General features: G+C 37.8%; 1 protein-coding gene across 2 annotated transcripts in view; it reads right to left on the bottom strand.

The window, feature by feature from the left end:
* LHFPL1 (LHFPL tetraspan subfamily member 1) overlaps nucleotides 1-22265 on the bottom strand; it is a 47776-nt gene that overhangs the window by 13531 nt on the left and 11980 nt on the right. Inside the window, exon 3 of one of the 2 annotated variants that reach the window (XM_081125780.1) lies at nucleotides 14739-14837. The exons of the other annotated variant lie outside the window; for it this stretch is intronic. Within the exon in view, the coding sequence (XP_080981906.1) occupies nucleotides 14739-14837 (99 nt within the window). The remainder of the gene's footprint in view (nucleotides 1-14738; nucleotides 14838-22265) is intronic. 2 annotated transcript variants of the gene reach the window in all.

Here is a 22265-nt window from a genome sequence, read left to right as displayed (position 1 = left end):
AGGTTTATCGAAGGAAATCAAGTAGGGAAAATGGAAACTAGTCAATTAAGCCTGAATCACATTCTTTGATTTGAAGACCAGAAGCAGGGCTGAGAAAAAAGCATAGAACAGAATGAATTCACCTGACTTTACTGCCATCGCGTGGTGGTCCTATGTATATAGACAACCGTTTTTGCAATTCTGCATTAATTAGTCAGTGAGCTTCTTGGACCCTTTGCAAGGCACTGAGTGGGGAAATAAGGCCATATAAAGCAGACCTGTCCTTGAAGCCTTTTATAGAGCCTTGTCTCCCTCTGGAGTCACCAGGCTGGAAGTCACCTTAGGCATCAACTACAACTATTAGAGGGGTAAGCACCATTTTCTCATGCGGGCTATTTCAGGAAAGACAGGAATGTTTATAAGCATAATATAATTTTTATTCAAAATGAAAAGAGCTTAGCATCCAATGGATGTATAGAGTCTCATTATTTTAAGTTCTTCACTATTTTGAGTAGAAGATGGTCAGTGAAAAACCTGGCTCTGAATTTTAAGCAATAAAATGACAGGAAGGAGAAAATGTAATGGTATATTGGCTTTCTTATCTTTTACCCCTTACACATGTAGGACATTGTTTACATAAAGCATATTTATGTGTACTTAGTCATTTCTTGGCCAAAACAACCCCAGAAGGTAGAGAAAATCATCCTCATATTAGTTATGGGGAAATAGGCTTAAAGAACTAAAATCTATACGTGGAATCTACAAAAGCCAAACTCATAAAAAACAGAGAGCAAAATGATGGTTACCAGAGGCTTGGGGGATGCTGGAGGTAGGAGAGATGTTATTTAAGGGTACAACATTGCAATGAGGAGTAAATAAGCCCTAGAGATCTAATGCACAGTATAGTGGATATAGACAACAATATTGTATTATAACCATCAAACTTGCTAAGAGACTAGAATTTAATTATTCTAAACACTAAAAAATTATGATTATGCAATGTGATATATTAATTATTGCTACAATGCAATATTTCATATACATAAATGTATCAAATTAACATGTTATATACCTTAAATTTATACAATGCTATATGTCAAATGCATTTCAATAAAAAAAAAAAAACAACTGAACTGACTTGGTTATTATCACACAGTAAGATGGCAGCAGAGATGCCTTAGAATTTTTTCATTCCACTCGATGAAACACTTAGAGAGTGCCAACAGTGTGCCAGGCACCAGGGATATGCAGATGAATTTAGTTGCTCCCTGACCCATGGATTCCATCCTGCCTCCTCTAGCTTAGTTCAACTTTTCTTATGGAGGGAGACTCCTCTCTGTGTGGGTTAGGAAAGCAACTAAGAAACCTTAAGCAATTCCTTAGTCATGAGTTTACCTGAAAACTGGCTGCCCAAGGCATTCATGGGCTAGCTGATGCTGCCCAATGAATGAGTTGCTTTAGGCAATCCCCTTGGCTGATCCCTGAAACTCACCCACATGGGTGAGTAATATTAAAAGTCTCCTATCCTCTGCAAGGGCTGCCTTAAATAGACTGATATTTTTAAATAGGTTGATTTTTTTTCATTATCCTTCTAGTCTTTAAGAACAAAATAGATAAATATAAAATTAGATCAAAGACTTCACTCTCAAGGTAAGCAGGCCACAACAGGGAGCTAGTTAGGTATCTGGAACCTCAGGTTGCTCGTCAGTCCAGTCCAATGCACTCTGTAAAACCAGGGAAACCAAGGTTCAGAGTGGGAAAGTGATGTGCCCAAGCAAGCTTAGGAAAATTAAAATCCAGCTATCCTTATACCTAGGCCAGGGCTGTTTCTACCACACTCTGCTGCCCCTCTGTGGACATGAAGGTGTATTAAGCTGCTTCACTGGACTCTGGTAAGCACAAGAAAACAGACTGTCCTTAAAGAAGGAAACTAACAGAGACGAAAGGTAATAGGAAATGCCTGGAAACTGAACCCACAAAGGCCAAACCCAGAATCACCATAAAAGGCTTTGAACTGGTAAGAATGAGAGGAAATGATGGGAATACAAAGGAAATGGGCCTCTGAGAGAGGAAACACAGGGAGTACACACAAGGGCTTTCTGTAGCTTCTATAGCAGGCCTTTGTCAAGATGAGTGGGTCCCTCCACCCCACCCAGCAGCCAAGCCTGGGGCATCCTCTTCAAAGAGGCTCTTAAGCTGACTACCTACTAAAAGCAAGTTACATTTAGTGCAGCCTATTGTACTACATGCTTTGTATGGGAACTCATACAACTTAACAAAAGGAAGACAAACAGTCCAATTTAAAAATGGGCAAAGGACGTAAATAGACACTTCTCCAAAGAGGACATACAAATGGCTAAGAAACATATGAAAAAATGCTCAAGGTCGCTAATCATCAGAGAGATGCAAATTAAAACCACAATGAGGTATCACTTCACACCTGTCAGAATGGCTATCATCGACAAATCAATGAACTACAAGTGCTGGCTGGCGAGGGTTTGGAAAAAAAAGAACCCTAGTACACTGCTGGTGGGAATGCAGACTAGTGCAGCCACTATGGAAAGCAGTATAGAGTTTCCTCAAAAGATTAAAAATTGACCTGCCAATTGACCCAGTGATCCCACTTCTAGGAATATATCCTAAGGAACCCGAAACACCAAACAGAAAGAACTTATGCACCCCTTTGTTCATAGCAGCGCAATTTACAATAGCTAAGATCTGGAAACAGCCCAAGTACCCATCAGTAGATGAGTGAATAAAAAAGCTGTGGCACATTTACACTATGGAATACTATGCAGCTGTAAATAGGAAGGATCTTTTATCCTTTGGCACAGCATGGAGGGAACTAGAAAGTATTATGTTAAGTGAAATAAGCCAGTCAGAGAAAGACAAGTACCTCATGATCTCACTTATATGTGGAATATAATAAACAAAATAAACTGATGAACAAAGTAGATGCAGAGACATAGAAGCATGGAACAGACTGAGGGATCTCAGAGGGAAGGTGGGGATGGGGGTGCGGGTGGGAGAGATTAATCAAAGAACTTATATGTTTATAAGCATAAACCATGGACACAGACATTGGTATGGGGAAAGCCTGGGGGTGGGATGGATAGGGGGTGGAGGAGATCAATGGGGATAAAAAGGGGACATCTGTAATATTCTCAATAATAAAGATAAAGAAACTTAAAATAAATAAATAAATAAATAAATAATAAATAAATAATAAATAAATAAATGCTTTGTATGTATGTATTCCTTAATTTTCTCAGTACCTTATGGAGAAAAATATTTTTATTAATCCCCATTAATGAAGATACAAGGAGGTTAAGTATAATGCCCAAAGGTACACAACTAGTGAGGGACAGGGCTCAAATCTGAACTCAGGACTTTCTACCATTAACCTGTGTTTTTATCCATGATGCTATATAGTAGCTCCTTGCTGTAATCGGTCTTTTTTTTTTCTTTCTTTTTCTGAAAATGAAAGCACTTATTGAGTGGTTACTACAACAATTTTTAACCTTTTTCATCTCATGGCACACATAAACTAATTACTAAAATTCTTTGGCACACCAAAAATATATGTTTTGCCAATCTGACAAAAAAAAATAAGTATAATTTTGATTCATTCACACCAAACAGCTATTGTTGTGTTGGCTGTTGTCATTTTTTTATTTGACAATCTAAGGGAAAAGACGTCATTGCTCCTGACTAAACAGTAAGGTATTACATGTTTTTTAAAATATGTTTTTATTGTTGTTGTTTTTTGAGAGAGAGGAAGGGAGAGGGAGAGAGAGAGAAACATTGATGAAAGACAAACATCAATTGACTATCTCCTGCATGCCTCCTATGGGGATCGAGCCCAAAACCCTGGCTTGCGCCCTGACCAGGAATTGAACTGGCTACCTCTTGGTACATGGGCCAATGCTCAACCAACTAAGCCACACCAGCCAGGGTGGTACTGCATGTCTTAAAAATGCTTGTGGCACACTGGTTGAAAATTTCTAGATTACTATATACCAAACACTGATTGATCTGCAAGGTCTCTTCCATTGTAGGTACAAGTGCAAGCCCATGATTAATGTCTGTTTTTTTTCTGTTTTAAATATTTAATTGTAAACTTCTTATTTTTATTAGATATAATTAGCATATAACATTTCATTAGTTTCAGGTATACCACATAATGATTTGATATATATGTATAATATATATAAATTGTATATATATACAAAATGATCACCACAATAAGCCTAGATATCATCCATCACCATGCATAGTTATAAATTTTTATAATGATACTTTTTAATATCTACTCTTGTAGAAACTTTCAAATATACAATATATTATTAACTAAAGTCATCGTATTGCTCATTGTATCCTTAGGACTGATTTATTTTATAACTGAAAGTTTGTACCTTTTGATCTCCTTCACCCAGCTGAACTGGGGTGAGACACAGCCATGAAACTTTTTAAAAGCTTGATGTAATCCTACTTGTTTCTTTTTGCTTTTGTTTCTTTTGCCTTTGGTTTCAAATCCAAAAAATCATTGCCAAGATTAACACCCAGAAGCCTACCATTTATGTTTTCTTCTAAGAGTTTTATGGTTTTAGGTCTTATGTTCAATTCCTTAAATTCATTTTGAGTTACTTTTTGTGTATGGTATAAGATAGTGGTCCAATTTCATTTTTTTGCATGTGACTATCGTTTCCCAATACCATTTATTGAAGGTACTCTCCTTTCTCCATTGTATATTCTCGGTTCTTTTGTCATAAATTAATTGACCATATCTGGATGGGTTTATTTCTGAGATCTCTATTCTGTTCCACTGATTTATGTATCTGTCTTTATAGCAATACCACACTGTTTTGACTAGTATAACTTCGCAATAGTTTAAAATTAGGAAGTGTGATGCCTTCAACCTTGTTTTTCTTTCTCAAGATGGTTTTAGTTATTTGGGGTCTTTTGGGGTTTTATACAAGTTAATTTCTTTTTAAAATGAATAAAAAGAAGAAAGAGAGTCAATTCTCTACACTTTTGAACTGATGAGTCTGGTGGGTGAGAGCCAGGTCAGTGATATTCTTGGGGGGGTAGAGCTGGGACAGGGGACTGAGACAGCAGGTGACCTGGAAGATGGACTGGGAGACATGAGAGGAGATCCTAGAAACAGGAGAGGTGGTAAAAGGAAGAAGGTGGAACATTTAGGAGACAAGGGGCTTGGGATTCATTTGCAACTGTAAGTTTTTGTCTTGAGAGCTGTGTCTTTTCTAACATCCTTCCGATCTTTTATCCCACCCCACCCCCACACACATATACACACATCTCTTTCTCTCAAGAAGAGAGACTGAAATAAGGAGTAGATATCCCAGAAGACCAGAAAGAGGCCCTAGGTAAATTGTATATAATCTTAGAACATGTGAAACACAAAAACTTTTGTATATATTTCTTCTGTAATCAAGTTTAGCAAGACAATTAAGGTGCTTTTATTAGTGCAATTCAAATTTAGATGCACTTTAATTTTTCCCACACATATCTGTTCCACTGAGGAATTCTTTCAGAATCCCATCAGGACCAGCCACTGCCTTATTTATTTGTACTCTGATTATACTAAAAGATGGACAGGAGACTCAGGCTGAGGGTAGGGGTGGGGGTGGGGGAGACAGGATGCAATACTGGGTACTTTCCCATATAGACAATGGAATATAACTCAGCCATAAGGAATGAAATGTTACCATTTGCAACAGCATGGATGCATGTAGATGATATTATGCCAAGTGAAATACATCAGTCAGAGGAAGACAAATACTATATGATTTCACTTATATGTGAAATCTAAAGGAGAAAATAAATCAGCAAATAAAATTGAAAGTGACTCATAGATACAGAGAACAGAATATGGTTGCCAGAAGGGAGAGGATTTTAGATACTGGGTGAAAAAGGTGAAATGATTAAGAAGTACAAATTGGTAGTTACAAAATAGTTACAAGATGTAAAGTATGGCATAGGAAATAGAGTCAATAATACTGTAATAACTATGTATGGTGCCAAGTGGGTACTGGAAATATCAGAGGGAAGGAATACTTTTGTAAACTATATGATTGTATAAACACTATGATGTATACCTGAAACCAATACAAAATAATATTGAATGTAAACTGTAATTGAAAAATAAAATAAAAATACATATGAATATGCCTCTTGAAATATCAACCATACAGAGAAGAGAAGTGTTAACATAATGTAAATACAGTGTGGGGCAAAAGTAGGTTTACAATTGTTCATATGGAAAATAATACAATAATTAATAAATAATGATATAAGAATAAACTCTGTGTTTCCCATACTCTCAACTGTAAACTTACTTTTGCCCCACCCTCCATAATCAGTTTTTCTTAATGCAAATTACATATATACAAACACACATGCATATGTATTTCCATAAAGATACCCACACACATTCAATATTACAAATGATTTCTCTTGGAGTCTCAATTTCCTTATCAGTTAAGTAAGGATAATAATAGCCACCTCACAGAGTTTACACACACACATACTCCACATTTCTCTCGCTCCCATAAACAAAATTTTTAAGCTGTTCTTCAATAAAAATTGTAAAATTTAATTCTCAAATACTCCAGGGGAGAATAATGTGGAAGATGTTTTATTGTTAAAATAAATATTCTCATTGTGAAAAAATATTTTTCACTTAATGTAGTCATATTCATCTTGAAAGTGCCAAATGTGTAAACAAAAATGCCCAACATTAATTATGGAATTGACAATCATGAAAATTCAGGATATCGTGTTATCATTCATTCAGGATAAATGTTTTTCTTTTAGTTAATGGTGAGTAATCATCTCCTGATGAAGAACAGTAATTCAAACCTGGATGCTGGGCTCATGGGGAGAAAAAAGAACTGCTTACAAAAAAAAAAAATATATATATATATATATATATATATATATATATATATATATATATATATACTGAGCACTTTCCATGATGTTTCAGGGATTTGTTGTTGAAACCGGTTGAGCTAAAGTGTGTCCTAAGGGAAAAAGTTCTCAAACGCCTTAAGACATACCCTAACCAAAGGAAAGGAAAACTATCATTGTAGCACACACAGGACAGTGAAATAGGAGACAGGCTCCATTCAGAGTTCTACCTTTAACTTACTGTGTGACCTTACACAAATCATTTTACGTCTCCATATCTCAGGGTTTCTTCATTATAAAATAGGCATATTATAATTTGCTATGCATGCACTTTTAAGGATCAGATTAGATTAGATTCATGATAACATGTTGCAAATGTTATCTATTGATACATGGTACAGACCATACCTCAGAATTAAGTGCTATTGATAACACAGTGGTTTTATAAGCTTGTCCAAAATGGCTATGTCCCATTAGAAGTATTTAGCTTTACTAAATTCTCAATGGAGTTAATTTGGATGTCCATTGTCTATAGGCCACTGGGTATGAAGAAATTCTCTTAAGAGTTTTGTGGATCTAAGAGAATTTTGAAAATCACAGCAAAACTGAAATATATTTATTAGGAAATCAGTTAAAAACATTTGAAATCTCAGTTCAAGAGTCCTCACTGCACCTTCACTTTCTCAAGGACCTTTTGTTGTTTTTTTTGTTGTTTTTTTGCATCAGTCTCTCTCCACTATAGAATCATTACCATGATAATTCAAGTATTTGGCCATCTTAGAAAAAGCCTCTCTTTTTTCCACATTCTCCTCCAGCTATTGCTCAGTTTTTCAGCTCTCGTTCATAGTAAAACTTTTTGAAAGAATTGTCTACATATGCTGCATTCATTTTCTTTATCTCGCAATACCTCCAATATCTATAACTGCAAAAGTATTCCTCTAGGTCACCTTTGTCTAGCTGACTCCAATGGTTACTCCTCTATCTTCATATAGCAATCTGGAATAGCATTAAGCAAAATTGACTACACCCTCTTCTTTGACATACTCTCTTTCTCTTGGCTTTGTGACCCCACACTCTTGATTTTCTTTACATGGCTCTCTGGCTACTTCTTCTGAGTCTCCCTGATAGTCTACAGAGGAGTGTATCAGCTGAAAGCACAGACTGTCAAGCCCTGCTATCCAATACGGTAGCCACTAGTCACATTGTGGCTATTATATTTAAATTAATAAATTAAATTAAATTCACAAAATTAAATAAATTAATAATATTAAATATCTATTAAATAAAATTTAAGTTAATAATATTAAATTATGAATTCAGTCTTACTAACCTAACATTTCAATCATTCAACGACAATACATGACTAGTGGCTAACACATTGAACAGTAAGACACAGAACATTTTCATCATTGAAGAAACTTGTATGATCCTACCTAAACCAGACTTCTAGAATTTGAATCCCAGCTCTGCCACTGTACCAGCTGAGTTATTCAGTCTCACAGACAAAAATTCCTTCCCTCTTGGACTTCATGCTATCCCTACAATGAAAAACTATGGCATACCTAAACTGTAGGTGTGAGATCTATAAACATTAATAACTCTCCAAGACATATTAGTAAGTTAAAAACACAATGTGCAGAATGGTATAGCTAGTTAGATGGCTAGATATATACATAATATGATCTTGGTTAAAAAATGAAGATATGCATAGAAACACATATTTTTGTATTTATTAATAATTCTGGAGAGATAAAAGGGAATTTAATGGTCCTTTTGAGGAATGGGATTGAGGTCCAGAAAAAGGCTGACTGCATTTTAAACCTTTATGTACTGTTTTATTTTGTTACATATGTTAATTACCTTTGATTACAAATAATAATTTTAAGTTTATATGTATATGATTTGGAATTTTCTTGTTATCCATTGTTGTATAACAAACTATCTCCAAAACATAGTATCTGAAAACAACAATCATTTTATTATATATCTCAGGAATCTGTTGATCACAATTTGATCAGGGCTCAGCTGAGCGATACTTTTACTGCAATTGGCATTAACTAGGGCAGGACCCAAGACTGCTTCAATTACATGTCTGGTGCTGTGGCCGAAATGGCTGAAAGTTTGATCTCAGCTGGGACTCTCCCTGTCTCTAAATATCTCTGGGACTTTCCATGTGGCCTCCCCAGCAGAGTAGTCTTTTTTTTTTTTTTTTTAAATGATGGCTCAGATTTTTAAGAAACCAACATGGAAACTACATTCTGTAGAGGCTAGGCCTAGAACAAGCTTGATGTCATTTCTGCCATACTCTATTGATTAAAGCAATTATAGGCCAGCCCAGATTCGAGAGACAGAGGTAACAGATAGACCCAGCTTCACTATGGGACAAGTATCAAAGAATCGGTGGCTATCCTTAATCCAACACAGACATCAAGACTGCTGCCTTAATACAAGTTATATTTTTGGTAATTCAGGTTAAGACTAAAAATCATAACTGTGAATGGTTTCAGATAACTTGAATGGAAACCTAGGAAAAGAGGAGAAGTTGAAGACATGGGTGGACCCCTTTATACTGGAGGCTATAGGGGGCCATTAAAAGTCTCAGAGGGGAAGTCTTTTTTACTAAACCTCAAAATCATTTTGGCAGACAGATAATGCCCGCTTCTATTTTTCTTCCTACCCACTTCATTTCTCTCAAGGAAGTCAGGGTAAGAAGCCATGTTCCTTAAATAAAGTCCATGTCTTTCTTGGCTCTGTGACTCTCTCTTCCCAAAATACAGAATACACAGTAGAGCATAAAGCCTACAGCAGAATTAAAGTAAATGCCATCAATTGATAATCTACTATCCCTCCCCCCAGTGCATTCTACTCTATCTTTTAAAGAAGGCCACATCTACTTTAAGTCAAACACTGTGCTACGTACTTCAATATACCTTTAAATTTCATTGTAAAAAAAAAAACACACACACACACACACACACACACAAAAACACTGGTAGAGGTATTATAATCCCCCATTCTACAGAGAACAAAAAACATCAAGCAACTTCACTTCCATACATTGCATAGGGGAAAGATCTTGGATACCAACTGAGATCTTTGACTCCATAGCCTATGATCTTTCAGTATACCATGCTGCCTTTCAATGAAAAAAGGAACAAAAGACTGCACAATGGACATTCCATGTATGTTCCTTCTATTTCATTCATCCATCCAGAAAAATCTAATGTATGCTGAGGATCCTTCCACACTGCCAGAATCTCCAGAATATTAAAGAAAGCTTTTTTTGCATTTGCATTCCCAAACTTGATATTCACAAGCTTGGCATTCCCAACACATTATAAGAAATTTTAATTCTACTATATGTTTTTCTGCTGCTCCTGGGTACCTTTGTTTTGCAAGGGAACAGTTAATACAGCTGACACTGTCATGTATGTTTGGACAGCTGACCAGAAAAGAGCCAAGGATGGCACAGGTTGTCTCTTCTTTTCAGCATTAACAATTAAGGTGTAAATATGGGGACATGTAATTGGAGAATATGGGCAGGAAATGTGAGTCTAAGAAGGATGAGAGACACTTAGTCAGTTGTAAAAATTCAAAGGTATTTCAAAAAAGGAACTAGGAGGGTTTGATTCAAGCAGGATTTAGCAATCCCTTTATCCATAAAGATTCACAGAACAACACTGTCCAGTGCACTGAGGAGAGGGTAGCTAGCACCCTTGGGCAGACACAAGGTGCAGGAGAGAAGGGAAAGTAAAGGAGGAGAATGCAATGGAAAGAGAAACAATAACAAAAAAATACTGAGTAGTCAGATGGTGTGGTTCAGTGGTTGAGCTTCGACCCATGAACCAGGAGATCATGGTTTGATTCCCGATCAGTGCACATGCCCGGGTTGCAGGCTCGTTCCCCAGTAGGGGGCATGCAGGAGGCAGCCAATCAATGATTCTCTCTCATCATTGATGTTTCTTTCTCTCCCTCTCCCTTCTTCTCTCTGAAATCAACAAAAACATGTTTAAAAATCAAGTAAAAAAAAAGAAAGAGATACTTAATGATCCTGTGATAAACACAATTGAAGGCCATGAATTTGGGACAGAAGCAGCCACACAAAAAATTGCCCATTTGTGAACTAGGTCCTTGGGGATGCTGATTAGTGCAGAAAACCATCAAATGACTATGTGTAAATCATGTCTCTAATTTTTTACTTTGTCATTTTACATTAATCAAAGTAGAATCATATCAACTCATTCTATGAGGCCAATATTATCCTCATTCCAAAGTCCAACAAACACATCATGAGAAATCTCCAGACCAATATTCCTAATGTATATAGATGCAAAAATCCTCAACAAAATACTAGAAAACTAAATCCAGCAAAGTATGAAATGGGCTATACAGCATGACCAACTGTAATTCGTCCCAGATATGCAAGGTTGGTTTAACATATGAAAATCAGTCAATAAAATTCATATGATCATCTCAGTAGATGAAAAGAAAGCATTTGACAAAATCCATTACACTTTCATTATGAATACTCTTAATACAGTAGGAATAGATAGAAGGGAACATTCTCAATGTAATGAAAACCATCTATGAAAAAAAAAAACACATAGCTAACATCAACACTTAATGGTGAAAAACTGGGGTCTTTACCCCGAAGATCAGGGATAAGACAAGAATGTTTTCTCTCACAAATTCTATTCAGTATTGCCCTGGAGGTTCTAGCCATGGAAACTAGACAAGGAAAATAAACAAAAGACACCCATATTGGAAAGGAAGAAGTAAAACTACATATATTCTCAGATAACATGATCTTGTATATACAAAATCCTAAGGACTCCACTAAAAATCATTAGAATTAATAAATGAGTATAGCTAGTTTGCAAGATGCAAGGTCAATATAGAAAAACCACTTGTATTTCTATATGCTAACAATGAACCATCCAAAATAAAATTAAGAAAACAATTCCATTTATAATATCTTCAAAAACAATAAAAATACTTAGGAATATATTTCAGAAAGCCACCAAAACTTGTATACTGAAAACTACAAAATATCATCGAAATAAATTAAAGATGACCTAACTCAATGGAACATTATCTCATGTTCATGGACTGGAAAACTTAATATTGCTAAAGTAGAAATACTCTCCAAACTAATCATTGGTTCAACACAATCTCTATCAAAATCTCAAATGCTTTTGTACAGAAATTGACAACCTGAACCTCAAATTCACATGAAAATGCAAGAGTAGCCAAAACAGTCTTCGTGACCTCGGATTTGGCAATATACACTTAAATATGACACTAAAAGCACACACAACAAAAGAAAAATAAATAAAATTGGTTTTCATCAAAATTAAATAATTTTGTACTTCAAATGATATAATCAAAGAAGTGAATATACAAACCACAGACTGGAAAAAAAAAAAAATGCTTGCAAAGTATATACCTGAAAAGGGTCTAGTATCCAGAATACATAAAGAACTCTTTACAGCTCGACAAAACAAGGCAAATCACCCAGTTAAAAGAGGCAAAGATGCCCCGGCTGGCATTGGTCAGGGGTTAGAGCATCGGCCTGCGCACCAGAGGGTTGAGGGTTCAATTTCCCATCAAGGGCATGCACCTGGGTTGCAGGTTTGATCCCTGGCCCTGGTCGGGGTGCGTACAGGAGGCAACCAATTGATGTTTCTCTCTCAGATCGATGTTTCTCTCTCTCTACTCTCTCCCCTACCCCCTCCCTTCTACCCTCCCTAAAAAATATCAATGGAAAAAATGTTGTCCAATGAGGATAAAAAAATAAAATTAAAATAGGCAAAGAATTTGAATAGACTTTTCTCTAAAGAAGATATAGAAATGGCCAATAAATAAATTAAAAGATGTTCAACATCATCCATAATCAGGAAAATGCAAATTAAAATCACAATTAGCTATCACTTCACGTTCATTAGGATATCTATAATTTAAAAAATGGAAAATGAGAATTGGTGCAGATTTTTGAGAAATTGGAACACTTGTATATTGCTGGTGGATATATAAAATGATGCAGTCACTTTGGAAAATAGCTTGGCAATTCCTCAAAGTCTTAAACATAGAGCCACCATTTGACCCAGCAACTCTACACCTAGATACATACACAAGATAAATGAAACTATATATGTCCCTGGCCAGGTAGCTCAGTTGGTTAGAGCGTTATCCTGATATACCAAGGACGAGGGTTGGATCCCCAGTCAGGGCACATACAAGAATCAACCAATGAATGCATAAACAAGTGGAACAACAAATCGATGTTTTTTTCTCTCTCTCCTTTCCTCTCTAAAATAAAATTTTTAAAGCTATATACGCATACAAAAACATGTACACAAATATTCAAAGCAGTATTATTCACAATAGCACGAAAGTGGAAAAACCCAAGTATCTGCCTATTGGTGAGTAAGCAAATCAAATGTATTCTATCCATACAATGAAATATTATTCAGCCATGAAAAGCAGAAGTACAGATACATGCTACAATGCAGATGAACTTTGAAAACATTGTGCCAAGTAAAAGAAGCCAAACACAAAAAGCCACATATTATATGATTCCATTTATATGAAATGTCCAGAATAAGCAAATCTTTATAGACAGTGCTTGCTGGGGGCTGGGCACAGGGGGAAATCGATAGTGATTGCTAATGGGTAAGGGATTTCTTCCTGGGTTATGAAAATATTCTGAAAGTATATAGTGGTGATGATTGCACAACCTTATGGGTATACTGAAAACCATTAATTGTACACTTTATAAGGGAAAATTTTATGGTATGTAAATTATATATCAATAATGCTTTTAAAAGTAGAATTACAGGTCTAACAACCAAATAGAAGAAATGTGCTAAATCTTTATCTTTCTCTACCCCAGCTAGCAGGACCAGTAGCTTGCTTCCCTTTTCTTGCTTCACACTTGTTGTATCTTCTTTACAGCCCTTTCCTTATGTTTGTACAGTGAACAACTCTTCCTCCAAAAGTTAGTCACATGAAACAAAAGATAGTGTGAGGCAACAGAGAGAAATAGAAGTAATGGGGCATAAGCTAAAGGAGATGGGTGGCCTCATTGTTCCAAAGTTCTCTCCTACAATTGAGGATACTCAAGGAAATTTATACATTTCCCCTCTTACTCTTTTCCATCATGGTAGGATGGGAAAATATTTTGAAGTCTTCAAATTAGAGCCCAATCTACTCCCAACTCACAATAGTGAATTTAAGCCATTCTCAAGGAGAATCGGCAATCATAGAAGAGTCAAGAGCTACTTCTGTCACTCCTAATATTTAACAGTTCTTGCCATTAACATGCCAGTAACAATGTAACAATGCCCATAACATGCCAATAACAATTCCCAATATTTGACCTAGGTTTTTAACGCATGATGTAAACCAAATTACCCTTTGTTATATCCTCAGTGGAGAGTTTGAAGAGATACTGTTGATTTGTATTTGAAAAACAGTGCCTAGAAGGAAATACTAATAGGAACAAGGATTTTTTCAGAGGATGACAGATCATCAGTCTCCAAGCATTTGAAAACCCTCTGTAGATAGGGTTGCCCCAAACTGGTCACAGGACTCTTGGTAAAAGTACATAAAGGGTGTGTAGAAACATAGTCAAGGAAGTGGAATCTATGTCCACCTCTTGTGAGTTAGCAAGGCCAGATGAGTCCGGTGAAGCCACCACTTCTCACAACCTAAAACAGTGATAGAGACTCAGGCAAGCACCACTAGCAAGCAGAGGCCTATTCAAGAGGTAAAGCACTTTGAAAAACAGATGAACCACCACTGCCATCCTGCTCAGGCCACCTTACCTAACTGAAATTGATTGGAGACATTCCCACATGTTTGCATTATCTCCGGGCTATTCCATCCTAAGGGGTATAATGCACAGCCTGAGCTTATCAGCAGCCCTGGAAAGAAAAACACACACACAGGTAGAAAAAATATCATAGGTTTCCTGTCACCCCAACATTCCCTCTGGATTAGCGCAGCTCAAATTCTGCCTCTTCTACTCAGAGTTTACCTCTCCCTTTTTATCCTAAATGTCTATAATACTACCAACTCAACAGGATATCTTTGCCATGCCATAGGTGGTAAGTTGTAGTAGGTAGTAGAGAGGATAACTTGTGAAGGGCAGTATTGGGAATTGAGACAGGCCAATGTAATTTTTATAGTCAAAATGTTTTCAACAATGACTTACAAAGCTAAGTTGGACTCTCCAACTAGACTCCTCTACTATCTTGGTCTGATTTACAAGGAATCACAATGTAGGGACTACTACTGTTTTCTGAAAATTCAGCATTTTTGAAGAGTCAAGTAGGTCCCTAGTAGTTGAAGGTAGGTCATGAGCTCTTTAACAGAATCAGCTGCCATACTGAGATCTACAGAAAGCATACATGTGGCACAGGCTTCTCCTGGTGAGCAGGGCACCACACTTCCTCTTCCAGAAACACTTCCTTCTTCTAAAATCATTCCAAATTCATGCTAAACACATCTCTTTTCTTAACTTCTCATACCTTCCATTGTGCCCCTTGCCTTCATCTCCATTTTGTTTAGATCATTTAGTCACTACAGGGAAACTTTGTGGGATCTTAGTGATAACTTTACTATTCCAACCAGAAATACAAATCTGGTGCTTGCCAGCACTACCTTCTAAGGGCAACTGCAAAATCCACAGCTCTTGCTGCTGCCTAGGTTTACATTTTATAACCTCTGACCTCCCTACATCATGCCTTTGGTGACGGTGAATTGGACCTAGCATTAGCATCTGATACAAAACAACAAAATTTATTGGCTGGACAGTAATGGGTGACATGATAACCTGGCAAGAAGATAGGATCTAGGCCACTCTCTTGTTTCTGAAAGTTTTAACCAAGAAACATAGAAATACTGAGTTAGTTAGCAGATACAGAAGGAGTTGAGAAAAAAAAAACACCAGGAGATAGAATCAAGTCTGTGTCAAGTTGAAGCCAAGTTCAATCTAAAGTTATGAGCACACATAACTTCTGGGTAAGCTGAGAAAACTGATTGATAAAGGGAGAGAATACAGTAGTATGAAGCAGATATACTATGAAGGAAAACTCCATACTGCTCATTAAAGAGCTAGAAAGACCACAGTGCTTCCCAATGGCTTTTGAGTTCAGATTTTCTTATGTTATAATAAATTTCCTTTTCACTGAGAGATCTCAAGTGAGTCTCCTACTTGTACCCAAGAGAGCATAATTACAAGAACACAATACTTGAGTGCTACACCAAAGTGCATGGGGTGGCCACCTGCCACAAATGTGAATGCAGAAACTAACATTTAACACAGAACCTCTAGAGAGCAGATGTTTGGTCAGTGATGAATGAATTGCATATTTATAGGTTCTGGAGCTTTGGGGCTCAGCTGGACAGTGAAGGAAAGGCTGCTTCAGGGATTGCTGGCCTCACCTTTACTAATCTTTCTTCAATGAGGAAAATTCCATATATACTCTGAGAAGCTAATAAGCCCATTTTCCTTTCAGATGAAGCCTTTTGGAAGAAAATCTCAAGTACTCTCTAAGTTTGTCTGCAACATGGCTACCAGGTTTTTGTACTCAATGAGTCCAGAGAAAAAGACAAGGACTTTAAGAAATAGCAAGAAGCCCGGCCGGGCGTGGCTCAGCAGTTGAGCGTCAACCTGGGATCCAGGCGATCAGAGTTTGATTCCCGGTCAGGGCACATGCCCGGGTTGTGGGCTCGATCAATGACTCTCTCATCACTGATGTTTCTATCTCTCTCTCTCCCTTTTCTTTCCTCTCTCTGAGATCAATAAAGATATATTTAAAAAAAAAGAAAGAAATAGCAAGAAGCCTTTAAACAGGAAAACAGAGAGAACATTCTGACAGTGAGAGAGAGTTTAGTAACTAAAAAAATGATCAGTTAAGGTTGGAAATTCCCTTCAGTGGAATGCTTAAGTTAGAAGGCATTGTTATCTGTCTCATAGTCTTAAAGGAAATGGCACTGGTCACTCAAAGACTTTTCTAGGCTCTGGAATTTATCCAGTGGCAATGGAAAAACACTTCTCTGTGTTGTTGTTGTTGTTTTTAACCACACAAAAAATGAAATCCTATGATATGAAGAAATATGAGCCAGAGTATATGAGCTCAGAGTTTGCACATAGGTTAAGGACAAAATTGGAGATTAAACCTAAGCCTTTTCCTGCTTCCAGTGTATGCCTTTTGAAGAAAGAGTTAATAAAAAGTGAGCTTTCTCACACAGATTAGGAAGAAAAGCACCCAAGTTTATAAAAGAACAGCAGTTCAGCTTTCCAACCTTCACATTCAAAACCCTGGAACTGGCATGAACTGTGACTTTTCAAGCAAGAAGTGCTGCTGGTGAAATGCCTTTCTTGACATGGCAGGGGGAACCTTCCATCTTCTTCAGCCCCCTTGCTCTTCAAACCTTACCATGCTGAGGAGCTCAGATCAGGGAATCCCTCCTCAAAGAAGCCTTTCCTCGCCATCCCCAACTCCCAGGCAAAGTTACACAGTCTCTGTCTCTCTTCCCATTGCAGCCTGTGCTTACTCCTGTGATTAAAATATCTTGTGATATATATCTTTCACAACTTTTTGTTGTCTGTATCCCTCACTAGAGTGTGTGTTCCTTGAAGGGAGGAGCCATATTTATCTTCAACTATGTATCCTTGGTACCTGGTACATAATAAGTGCTCAATAAATGCATGTTTTGCAGTGTGCTCTGCCCACCTTACAGACAGCTTCCTTCACATGCACTACCCAAGCAGGAAGACTCCTGAAGGGGTCCCTATGGCAGAAATGGTAGATCATCCTAGATACCTGATACAGCAATACACCTAAGAGAGGGAAAGACCTTTGGAGATTATGTACTCTAACCCCTCTCCATTACAGATGTGGATGTTGAGACCCAGAGAGGGAAAGTGATTTATCCAAAGTCACATGGTCAGTCACTGGCAACATCTTTTCTCACTAATCACAAAGATCATCAACCCTTAGAAGTTCTGTCCTTTCAGAGATAGGTGTCCAGAAATGACCACCTTTTGGCAACAATATCTCTAGCAGGTACTAGGAATCTTAAAGGCATTAGAATCAGAGAGACAGTACAACATGATGGGTTAAACAGGGTTGGGGAACATTTTTTCTACCAATGGCCATTTGGATATTTATAACATCAGTCATGGGCCATACAAAATCATCAGCTTAAAAATTAGCCTGCTATATTTGGTCAGACATTTAATTTATATTTGGCCAGACATTTAATTGAATTTATTGAATTTTGAGTCCCCCCTGAGGTTTCCTTGGCAGGGCCAGACCAAATGATTTCTTGGGCCCTATTCAGTCCACAGGCCGGATGTTCCCCATCCCTGGGTTAAGAGAACAATACTGTATTTTATACTTGAAAGTTGCTAAGAGAGTAGATCTAAAATATTCTCACTACACAAAAGGTAAGTATGTGAGGTGATGGATGTGTTATTAAACCTTATTGTGATAATTATTTCACAATATGTACATGTATCAAATCATCATGTTGTATACCACAAACTTATACTTACATAATTGACATTGTTAAATGTCAATTATATTTCAATAAAGCTGGAGGAAAAAAAGAGAGAAAGAATGGGTTCTGTAGTCAGACTAGATCTAAGTTCAAATTCCAGCTCTGCCACCTGGAAACTGTGTGACTTCAAGCAAGTTACTTAATCTCTCTGTACTTTAGTTACCTCATCTTCGAAATGGGAATAGTAGCACTCTATATTACAAGGATGTTTCAAGAAGTAATATTCATAAAGTTTATGGCACATAGAAAGCATCTCAACAAAGATTGATATATTATTAAACAGTAGCCTTTCCCTATGGCTCCTCTTTCACTTTCCACCTATATTCTTCATGCTAATATTTTCCCTCACCTCTTTGTTCTCATAACAAATGGCTGGAAAGTGAAAAGCTGAATAGGGCTCCATTCAAAAGCTGCCTGGTTGGAGTTGTTATCTTTCAATGTTTCATAGGCACCAGGCCAGAGATCAGAAATCTTTGCCAGGCATGTCTTCTTTCCCAGTGCATGTGGCTCCATGCTCTGCCCAACCTGACTTTCCACTCCTCCCATCCCCTATCCTTCATCCTGCCTTTTAGACAGGTGAACACAATAGGTTGTACACATTCTTCTCGAAAACATTGGACTTGTAACTGACAGCTGATTTCATTACATTTGATCATAGTTGAAGAAAGATGCCCTGGAAGACATAGTTTAAAATATGTCACAGGGGAATTTCTTCTCCATTATATTTGTCCCCAGCAGTTCTCATCAATTTCAAATTGTGAATTGCTTCAAATAGCAACACAGAAGTCATTTACCAGTACCAGGCCCTACCATCTTCTGGAAGAGTGGGAGCTTATTAAAAATGTAGATTTGGGGGCCTCACCTGCAGGTACTTGATTCAGTAACTGCAGCCCAGTAATATGTATTTCAAAAGCACCCTAGTAATCTGATGCATCTGGTCCTGGTACCAGCATTTAAGAAAAACACCACTGAAAATATTAGGAACATGGGGATCTGGTGGCAAAGAAAAATAGTTGAAATCCTGGCTCTGCCATGTATGAGCTGTAGCATTAGCTCCCACTTCTCAATGTGTCATTGCTAATTCCGGGTTTTATTGCCCCTTCAACCACGCATGCCCTTTGGAGAAGTCTACCTTCTTTTTTTCTTTTTTTTTCAAATACTAGTGTTTTTATTTATTTTTACTCTTTTTTAAAAATATATCTTTATTGATTTCAGAGAGAGGAAAGGAGAGGGAGAGAGATAGAAACATCAATGATGAGAGTCATTGATTGTCTGCCTCCTGCACCTCCCCCCCCGACTGGGGATTGAGCCCGCAACCCGGGCATGTGCCCTGACCAGGAATCAAACCTCCATCTCCTGGATCCTAGGTCGATGCTCAACCACTGAGCCACGCCCGGCCAGGCAAAGAGAAATCTGTCTTAACTACATAGGCTCAGCAGGGAACTTTTCTATAGAAAGGGAAAGTAAAGCCCTTTAGAGTGTACCATCCTCACTCCCCTACCGCACGTGTGCAGGTGACCATTTTGTTTCCCTTCCTCAACTTCTCCTTCCACAAGGATCTCTTTTCACAAATGTACCAAATGTTCTCCCCGAACATGATTGCTATAGTTTGAATTAACTTCTCTGACCAGAGTAGAAGCCCAGAGTTGGACACTTTACTCAGCTTCAGCCTTTGTGACAACTTCAGCACCAATACAAACCCTCAGGCACACAATCTCAAACAGATCTTGGAACCATACCTGCAGCTATATCCCAGCTGCCTTCAATGTTCCGCTGCAGCCAGAATTACTACTTCCCCATATGCAATAGCTGTATAACCGCTTCCCAATTGCACATTCTCAATTAGGCAAATGCCTAAATTCAGTCTCTGGGCAGGGAAAGTCCCCTCACTGGGTGTAACCATCCCCCTTCGTGCCCCTCCCCCCCAGCTGTTCACAAGTGTAACTTTTGAGTGGGCAGTGATTTTGTTACACACCCCACCCTATCCATAAATATCTGTCCAAAAGCGGTTATTAGTACTTTGAATTTACTACCCTAAGCAGAAGCCTAGTACAAGTTATTTTGTTATTAATTTGTTCAATTTATTGTTCCTGTAGTAACTTCAACTCAAACATAGTGGAAAATTTATATCTGCCCTCCAGCTATATCTCAACTTTCCCTTTCTGGGGATCTCCCCTACTCAACTCTCCCATTCCTTGTACCTAATATTTTCAGTCAGAGTTATAAGACAGTTTGCTTCTGCTAGAGATTTCTAAAGTAGATCAGTGGAGGCTTCACAGAGAAGTTGCATTTGACTTGTCCTTTGAGAGAGAGAGATATTTATGTTCAAGCAGACATGGAAGAAAAGGGAACTCCATTTAAAAAGCAACATTATACCAAAACTGAGCAGAGGTTCTCAAATTTTTATGTGTACTGCAATCTGCTAGGGGATCATAAATAACAAATCCAAGACAGTAGTTACCTTTACTGTGGGGACAAGGGAATATGATCAGGGTAGGAAGGAGGCTTCAACTGTATTGGTAAAACTCTATTTCTTCAGCTGAGAGGTACATACATCAGAAATATTTCATACTATAGTTTCCAAAATAAATCAGCGTGAGAGGCTGTGTAAAATGCGGAGTGCCAGGCATCAGTTCTGATTCAGGAGTCTTACAATGACCCAAGGAATCTATATTAGCAAGTACCCCGGGTAATACTTATACAAGTGCTTCATGGACCACTCTGAAAAACACTGCAATAGCATTTTTCAGAGAGCCCAGATCCCTGAACCATATTCTCAGCTGTACTTCAATGTGCTGCATGAGTCTTTGATAACAGGTTAACTTCTTTGAAAACCATTTTCCCAAACAGAAAGCCACTTTTATAATCCTTATTCTGCATGGTAAGGATAAGTTAAATGATTCATGGTGAAACTCTGGAGGACTTTCCAGGAAATGAATGGTTTCCAAAGAAGATAATGGTTTAGAGAAAAATAGTACCCTTTCCTTGACTCAAGTTCTCAGTGATCTGTTTACAGTGGCAGTTTTCATCTAGCTTGAAGCATGTAGCATTAAGACCATACATGGAGAAAAACACTGGTGCCTGTCTGAGTGTATTAAATTGTATATATATAAAATCTCCAGGGTGGTGGTTCTCACTTGGGTTGGAGAAAGGGAACACAGCATACACATCAGAGTCACTAGGGTGATTTTTCAAAACACACAGCCTTTCACCTTTTGTTGTGTATATCAGAATGGGAAAGAGGTCTGGGGAGTTGTAGAGTCCACATTTTTTAAGCCCTCCAGGTGATTCTGATACATTCCCTACTCTGGAAAGATTCTTGGCCTCCCTCAAGTAATCTGATCCAAGATCTTACACTTCTTCCTGCCAAGAAGTTCCTTATATTTATTTCTCACCTATTTCTTCTTTGTTTAGCTCTCACTGAAGATAGAGGATAATTCACAAGTATCTTATATATATGTACACAGAAGAATGTGAATAATGATCCTGTTCTCAGGGGCCAGTGGCCAGCTGGTTGGAAACCTCAGCATCCCCAGGGTTGAAATAATCTCCTGGCCAGATGTTTCCTTCACTGGTTGGAGCAGGGCATGAAGGTCCCAGTGGAAGGCTCTCTGGACCCTAGGCTTGTCCAGCTGGATCAGCTGCAGGTGGAGCAAATGGGACCCATGGGCCTCATCAGGTCACCTTGCTGAGTATGACTCAGTCAAGCAGATCTTTATTTCTTCCTGTCTCTCCCACTTCCCACCGCTCATCTCTGTGGGAAGCTGCCAAACTGGGGAACA

The sequence above is a fragment of the Miniopterus schreibersii genome (assembly GCF_964146895.1).
Source record: "Miniopterus schreibersii genome assembly, chromosome: X".
Classification (NCBI taxonomy): domain Eukaryota; kingdom Metazoa; phylum Chordata; class Mammalia; order Chiroptera; family Miniopteridae; genus Miniopterus; species Miniopterus schreibersii.
Note: the sequence above shows the minus strand (reverse complement) of the source record. Positions and strands in the feature narration are given on the sequence as shown.